General features: G+C 44.0%; 1 protein-coding gene across 1 annotated transcript in view; it reads right to left on the bottom strand.

Annotated features, from left to right (window-relative positions):
- The window catches only part of efnb1 (ephrin-B1), a 57448-nt gene extending 49091 nt beyond the window's left edge, over positions 1–8357 (bottom strand). Inside the window, exon 1 of the mRNA XM_008278144.1 lies at positions 7291–8357. Coding sequence (XP_008276366.1) covers positions 7291–7406 — 116 coding nt within the window. The 5' untranslated portion in view covers positions 7407–8357. The remainder of the gene's footprint in view (positions 1–7290) is intronic.

Here is an 8357-nt window from a genome sequence, read left to right as displayed (position 1 = left end):
AAAATTTTCAAAATAAAATTGTAGATGTCGTTGCAAACTCTATAGAAACTTAATAAATTATTACTTAAGGTGGCAAAAAAAAAATTATTCTGCCAAATTACATTTTTGTAATGTTCAACATGCCGTTAAAAGTTCCCGAAAAGTTAATTAAATTGCTGGTAAAGCTAATAATTGTAGTTCGAGTTAAAATAAAAAGTTACACAAAAAAAGCTAGAAAAAGTACAACTTAAGCTTAAAAAAATAGCAAATGAGTTCATTTTTTAAAATCTAATTTCACAATATTTATTGTACTTTTGTACTTGAAAAGCTCCAGAAAAAATATGGTCAGTCCTATTAAATATAATGAGTGGACCTTGAGTTAAATTTTCTTTAATCCGATGTACTTTTTGTCGTTGAAAGTTCCAGAAAAAATAAAGTCAGTCACTAAATACAACGAGCGAACCTCCAGTTACGTGTTTATTTTTTGCGTTTTTCCAGCCGAGGTTGAAACTCACGGAAAAAGTTTGTAAAACTACAAATAGAGCTAACCTTCAGTTAGGATTTATTTTTCAAATCTGTTTTTTGTTTTGCTTTCTTAAAAAAAAAGAGCAGGACGCAGTTAAATAAATTACGATGCAAGCCTATATGCTTCCATCATAATTTATATTCCCACCGCAATGTTTTCACCAATTTTATTTGTTCATAAACATGCACTTCCTGCCCTATCCCACACATTTTTGTCATTATTTGTTGGGATCCGTCATCCCCCTTTTTTCCACAAAGTCCTGGCACACTAAATTCAAACCTCCCCACAAAAGTCTTTGGAGTGCCACAAACTGGGGGGAAACAGATCCCTGGTTGCCTGTATGCCGGTGACAACTCCTGACGTCTTAAAGAAACTTGTAGTGCAGCTGGCTGTTAAGGCTGCCTGCCCGCTGTTTGGGATTGGCATCTGATGAGGCCAGCCTCCTCAGCACAGAGGAGCTCCATGAGAAAGAGTTAAGTCTATGAGGTCAGTCCGGAGGAGGAGGTTACGAGTTCCCCGAGTCGGAGCCGCAGGGGTAATGGTTTTAGAGATGGCTGTCACACAGATCCGTTCCACTGTCCAATACCGCCGCTGATCTCCACCAATCCTAGTCTACTTGCTTTTCAATTGCTCAACTTCTCCCTCGCTGTCCTCCTTTCTTCTTTTCTCCCTCTCTTTCTCCCCTGCACTGACACATGGAAGTAATCTAGAAGTTCTATGCCGGACTGAAAGGATGTGCGGTTGAGCCCAGGGCTGAGTTTCAACGCTCTACATTAGCTTCCTTCCCTCTTCTGTTTAATCCCCTTATTTTCAACTTCTCTTATGTAAAAGAACTAAGATGGCAAACAAAAGGCAGACTTTGCCCATTCAACTTTTTTCGCCACTTCCTGTAACACACAGCATCCTTCCATTTTTTTTTTTTTCCTCGATTCAGCTAAAGCAGAGGCGAGGCGGCGAGTAGAAATCTTGAGGGAAGCTTTCCAGCGCCTGTGCCGCTGCTTGGCAGGGCTGGAGCTGATGGGAACTTCCTGGTTGCTGCCAGCCAGGCCTCCGTCTAATGAAGCCGGGTCGCTAACTGCCTGTAAGGCAGCCACTGTTCAGCCACTCCACACTCATCCACCGCTCGGCCCTCAGCACTTTCACAGGGGCACACTGGCACGCTCCTAACACTTCCTTAATGCTCCGCTGTGGCTGGACAAAGAACAATGGCACACCGACATGCACTCTCAAGCGCTCATTCACGTCCATAAGCTTAAACTTGTCCCTTTCATATGAGCCTCAGCGTCCATTGATTGTAGCGCGAGCACAGAAGCGCAGGCAAAGTAAACAAAACTCATATTGATCTGTATTTTATATATGCTGTAATTGGATTTACTGCACCAGATGAAGACTAAATAGCCAGTAATTTGTGTTTTCTTTTGGCCCATTTAGATAAATTAATGTGCTTTCACTGCCAAAGACTTTTTTTTTTTTATTGCGTAATGCACTTTGCGCTATTTGTCATAGTTTATTTTGACTCACAACAGAAGCGTCCACACCTTCACGTGGGAATCTGGAGCAGTAGTTTCAATCTTTGCTGCTCAAATTAAAATCTAAGTGGCTGTTTTAGTGCAGCAGCAACTTTTTTTTTCCCTCTAACTTAACCATTTAGGCTATACGATGACGTAAAGTCGTGAAAAAGCTTCAGATGAGCTATTTTTAGCCAATAAGAAGTCGAAGACAAAAAGGCACCATATATAAATCATATTAAACAGAAGCAGCAAAACCCCACATAAATGTTTTGTTTGACCAAGAGATTATTCGCTTGTAGGGATCAAGAATGTGACAATATCCTCCATTGTGAGAATATAAACCTCTGCTAACCATCAGAGATTTTTCTAAGCTGTTTACACGATGGTATCTATTGTCTCCAAATTCTGTGGTGGCATCAGGTTATACAGGATTCTTGCATTAGTGCGAGGAAGAACTTCTAATCTGCAACTCCCTGGATGAACCCAAAAAAAACCCCAAACCCGGACACTCCTGTCTGGCGAGCGCAGTCATAAGTAGTTTGTTGTAATAGCACATGTTGATTGCTTCACATTTTTTAAAATATTTTTCTGTGTCAATTAGCAACTAGCAAAGTGGCCGCTGATTGTTTCCAATCACTTTTTGCTTTGTCTTTGTGCGGCTAATTGACTAATCCTTCCAAGCCCCCGCAGTCCCTTCTCTCAAGTGATTCATTGCATTCAGCTGTTGTTCCTGTAATATGTCTTGAAAAGGAAAAAAAAAAAAGCAACTGTAACTTGCGGGGTCACGAGGACCAGTTTGGGGACTCGTACGTGCATGGAAAAGATCCCGAAAAAATTAGTTGCAAATGCTGCTGAAGCTCGGTTTCGTGTGCACCGCTGCTTCAAAATAAAGAAACGAACGCATCAATAACACAGAAAAAAAAAAAAAAAACCCAGAATGATCAGCTTTCAGTGATGTGGCAGCCAAACCACCAGCGGATAAAATGAGTCCATCTGGAAAACCATGATGAAAAAGCAGCATTTTTTCCCCTGAAATAACCTAAAGCCCTTTAAAACCCCCCCTTTTCGGAGCCCAGGTGCCTCACGGAGATAACCAAATGAAGAATCTGTCGTTACACACCGCTTGAAACAACAGTCATGTCGACACAGAAGTGCACACACACATAAAAGCAAACGCAGCTGTCCTTATAGCGAGACACAGGGTGCCCTTACAGCACCGTGGGCCAGTTGCTTTCCACAAGTATTTCTTATTGGCTGGCCCTCTCCCGTTCTCTCTGAGTGGGGCTCAGGCTCTAAGTCCTCTCTGTGTGTAATGAGATCTCTATCAGAGGGAAACACGATCAGAGTCTAAAGGGTGGAGAAAGGGGGGAACTCTGGGAGGCAAAGAGAGAGAAGGTGAGTATCGCAGGAGGAAAAAAAAAAAAAAGGGGGTAAAGGGGGCAAGCAGCAGGGCGCGAGGCAGGCCAGAAACAAAAACAGGCCTCTGACCCCCTCTCAGCAGTGACCGGGACAGGGGAACGCTCGCCGGACCTCTCGACCGAATCCGGTTTCTCGCCTCGTCCTCAAGTTTGGTCTCGTTCAACAGGTTGCGGCAGTTTTCAAGTTTTTGCAGTTGCAGTTTGTTGTTTTAACCTCCTACTGAAATCCTTGCTACATTTAAATGTCAGCGCGGAGCGGAGCGGTGGAGGAGTCAAAGGTTTCTCAGCGTTGGAGAACAAAATGTTTGCTTTGATAACAGCAGTTTCTCAAAGCAAAGATAAAGAAGGAGTTGTTTTTTCTTTCCTTATTACCTCAAACAAAGAAAAAAAAAAACGGTTTTCCCCCTAAATTACCAGATTGGGGAGGAAAAAAAAACTAAATGTGACACCGAAGCTAACGGGAGCCAAATGAAATTATGTTGCTTTGGAAACGTAATTAACAACAAACTTGCTGCCTCATCATCTCAAAACACTTAAAAAAAAAAATAATGACACAACATTGTTTTCCTGTTTTTGGAAAAACGAAACATGTTTACGAACTATCACGGCGGTAATCAAGTCGGGCTTAATGTCGAACCCGCTGAACCGTTAAACCGCACCAGCACGATATAAACCGAGCCAGTCAACTGTAAAACTGTGAGCCAGACAGTTGAGGTCAACGGACAGCAAAATAAGCTGAGTAGGTAAAGAGCCACAGAAACAGAGGCTTAAGCTGACTTTTTATCAGCACAAACGCCCCTTCTTTCTTTTTGCCATTTCGCGTTCTTCTGCGGCCTTCGAAGCTTGACACAGGGGCCAAAAAATGTCCGCAAACTGTTTCCAAGCCTCACCGAAAAACGCGAAGAGTTCAAAAGCAGTGCAGCAGACTCTCGGGCCGCCTGTGGCTGTTTCCTCGCTGTGTGTTTTCAGAGGTGTGCAAGTGTGTTTTCCATCTCTCTCGCTCCTTTCCATCATCTTGTTTGTCTCCTGAGCGGCTGCAAACAGGCCGCGCTAGCTACGGGTCATGAGGTAAATATTAGCTGAGGAGGGTTAGAGGACGTGCAGGAACCACTCGTGGCAACCTTGTCAGATTATCATTAAATTGGCATCGCTGCGGCATTCCTGAGCGCGCTCAGTGTGTACGTACGTAGCACGCCCGTACGTTGCTAACGCCGGCTCCGGCCGAACCGATGGGACGTGATCAGTCATAACAAAGTGACATTTTCTGGCGTAATCCCACTCAGCTAAATGAGAACTAATCCGATTTGCTCTGATCAAATGTTAGACGGTTCTGTACCGGCCGGGAACATTGACACATCCAGCCTCCTTCTGCTCTGCTGCTCCTTCCTTCCTTCCTCCCCCCCACCACCACCACCACCACCACCTCCTCCCCTCCTCGCCACCACCGTCTCACTCCTCCACCATCAAATTAAATATCAAAAAGGTCTGATACATCCCGCAGCACAACTAAAAGTCAAAGATGTTCCTCCTTATTATTTTTCTTTGGAGACAGCGCTACAGCGATGATGTATGTTGCCTGTTCAAGCACGCTGGGAGGAAATCAATTAAGCAAACCCCAGTTATTGATAATGCAGGAGCGGGAGTGATGGCATCCTCACATGAAAATCCATAACAGCAGGAACACAAAAAAGGGACCCGCACACACACACACACACACAGGCATGTAAGGAAAAGAAGAAAAAAAACAACACACACCACAGTGGGCCAAACCTGCTGGTTTCCTACACTTTGTCTCATAACTCATAGCCTGTAGGGAGGCACTCGTATTGTTATATTTTGTGTGTATGTAGTACAGTGTGCAAGCAGAGGGCCAGATTAATTTATTAGCTGAGGCAGCAGTGCTCCCCAAAGCAGGAATAGGAAGTAAGACATCGTAAATCTAGATAAGTCACCAGATAGTGTACTGTACATTTCTATAGGCTTCCCCCCCCGTGTTATCACTACAGAGCAATATGGGCCGAGACACGGAGACGGAGTTTACAACAACAAACATGGAAGACGGATGCTGATTGCTGTGCAAGTATTTCTCTTTTTTTTTTATTACCTATCAGGCAATGCTGCTGACTGATACATTTCAGAAGAAAAACAGGTTTGTCTTTTGTTATTGTAAAGTCTGCATGCGGCAAGATAATTGTCTATTGTTTTCTAAGCACAGAGCAGCGGGATAATTAGCTTTGAGAGAACACTTTGCAGAGTGCATTATTGTTCCACTGTGAACTTTATGAAATATTCAGCCAAGACGGGGATTTTTACAAGGAGCTGAGTGGAGAAACAGATGGAGGAATGATCTTCCAAAATGCCTCAAAAAGAAGAAGAAGAAAAAAAAAAAAGCAGCGTGGTAACCTTCTAAAGACATTCCCTCCAGGTGACATCATCAATCAATAAATGTCTCGCCCCCCCAACACTTTTCTTTCCTCTTTTTTTTTCGTCTCTCATTTGTCTACCCACACTTGAAGGTGTGGGTTTTAGTGCATGTATAATACGTGTGTGTCTGATGACGCTCATTGTTCCACTACCTCTGCAGCTATAGTCAAATAAAAGCTGATGGGCCATAGTCTCACCATTAGGACCAGGCCACACACACACACACACACACACATACACACCAATGAACATGGCAGCAATATTCACACTCACTGACTGCACAACGAGCTCCTATGACATCTGACATTTGGGGGATAAATCATGGATTCACTTGAATGAGTAAGTTCTAGTTATAAGCTTGTCGAGCTACTCTCTATTTCCCCTCGGTGCTGTGAGCTTAAATGAAGGTCAGCTTCAACCATACAGATTTTTTTTTTCTCCTCTTCTCTTCTCTCGCTCTTTTTTTTTTTATCTTCCCCCTTATGAAAGCTTTCCAACATCATGTAAATGTGGGAGTCAAGTCTAAGTGGGTGATAATTGTTACCAGAGCGTAATTTATTATCAGTAGTCTGGGCTCACTCTGCTTGTTTTGATGGGAATAATATGAATTTTTAGGAGAGTTGGAAAGAAAACTGTCTGGCTTCAGCTGCTTTGTTTGTGGAGAAACTTGCCTTTGATTTCACGCGAAGAAATTAATCTGGGCTTCAGCCAGGACAATTAGGAAAATTAAATTCTTTTCAAGCATTTTTTTTTCCTGATATCTGAAACCATCTTATCAAGCAGTTTTGTGTGTGTGTGTGTGTGGAGGGGGGGAAAGTTTGGAAGGAGTGCGGCCTCCTTGTGCCTCTTGCAGCCCATGTTCAGGGCTCCAGGGGCGGCCTGAGAGGACACATATCCCTTCCTATACACCTTGGCACATTTGGCAAGCTTCACCTGACTTGTTTTTACTTTCATTCTCACCTAATTACACCAATTGCGTTAAATTGCAGGGAAGGAGTGGGTTACAACTGTGAGATAGCCCTGATTGAGGTGTCCAGGTAGACTTTGGAACCAGTTTGACAATAAAAAGGTGCGTGTAATATTGTCATAAATTGCCATAATTAACCAACTATTATCGTGATTTAAACGAGGCCTGCTGTATATTGTATGAGCTGTGCACTTCTTTGGTGTTTGGGAAATTCCCCACAGAGAATAAATCAACAAGAAAACTCTGCGGCGCAGGAGTGACAATTAAAACTAAATAAATTATGTTCCTTTTCCAGATAATTGCTACATTTACCAGCACATTTAACCCCAGCTTGTGCACAATTGCAACTTTTCTTCTTCTTCTTCTTCTGTTCCCAAGCAATGTTAGTCCCCCCCCCTCCCTCTCCATTACGCACACACCCAACGAGTTTGGCATGCTTGTCCAAAAACGAAATAGGAGACTTACTTGGGATTCTGCGAGCTCCAAATTATAGTCTCCAGCGATTTTGCGGAAGGTAACGCCGACCTGCACATTAAAATAAAGATCCAGAGGTAATACTTCCAACAACCGAGTCCCGCCATTCTGGTAAATGAAACAAGACAGTGAGCAGAGCGAACGGTCAGCGCGCCTGGCAGCCTTCTATCTGTGGTTCGCCCGGTGGGAAGGTGTGCTACGATCAGTCGGGAGCATGTGAGGTCGATATCAGATACATGTCCTTCTGTCCCGACTTCTTTAAAATCTGCTCCAGACCCCGTGTCCTTGACTGAACTGTCCGCAGGACGAGCGATGAAGCCCCTCTTGAGGGAAAAAAAAAGGAGCCCCGAGTGTCCTGGTTGACCTGTGGCTGAGTCACACACACACAAAAAAGAGAGAGAGAAAGAAACGACCCCTTTTTTTCTCACTCTGTGGATAAAAAACCCAACGATCTGATCTGATGTGAAAGAGGTGGAGCAGATCTAAACCACAGTTCTTTTTGTGTGTGTGTAAATTTGGAGATCCGGCGATGCGGCTGTCGATGAAGCGCAGCGCCGCGTCTTTTGTCAAAGCTCCCCCGGTGGTGTCTGTACCTGTCGCTGTATATAGCCTACAGATGACCACATTCATCCATCAGTCACAACTCCGCAGCACGCCAGGAATCCCGAGGTCCACTTCATTCCAGTGTTATCTTTCACTCCTCCTCCTCCTCCTCTCTGCTATTCTTCTTCTCGGGGAGAAAAAAAAAAAAAAAGGAATTGAGTTTCTATTGTAAATATCCCTCCCGGCTCTCAGCGTGCGTGTTGCGCTCAGGCAGGGTAGTCCAACTCGGGCATGCTGCGTGGTCAGTGCGTACAAAAAAAGAAAACACACACACACACAGTACGTCTCCTTTTCTCTTTGTTGCAGCTTTGGACACCAAAAAAAAAGTAGGTTTGACCTGCTCGCCAGCACCTCAAGGTGGACTCTAAATCAGCTCAGCAACATTTCCACGCCGGGTTGTGTTTTCAAAAGCGTCTTGCAACACTCTTGCGCTCCCCCGGTCTGTCTTTTGCGTG

This window comes from Stegastes partitus, unplaced genomic scaffold, assembly GCF_000690725.1.
Source record: "Stegastes partitus isolate 25-593 unplaced genomic scaffold, Stegastes_partitus-1.0.2 Scaffold116, whole genome shotgun sequence".
Taxonomy (NCBI): Eukaryota; Metazoa; Chordata; class Actinopteri; family Pomacentridae; genus Stegastes; species Stegastes partitus.
Note: the sequence above shows the minus strand (reverse complement) of the source record. Positions and strands in the feature narration are given on the sequence as shown.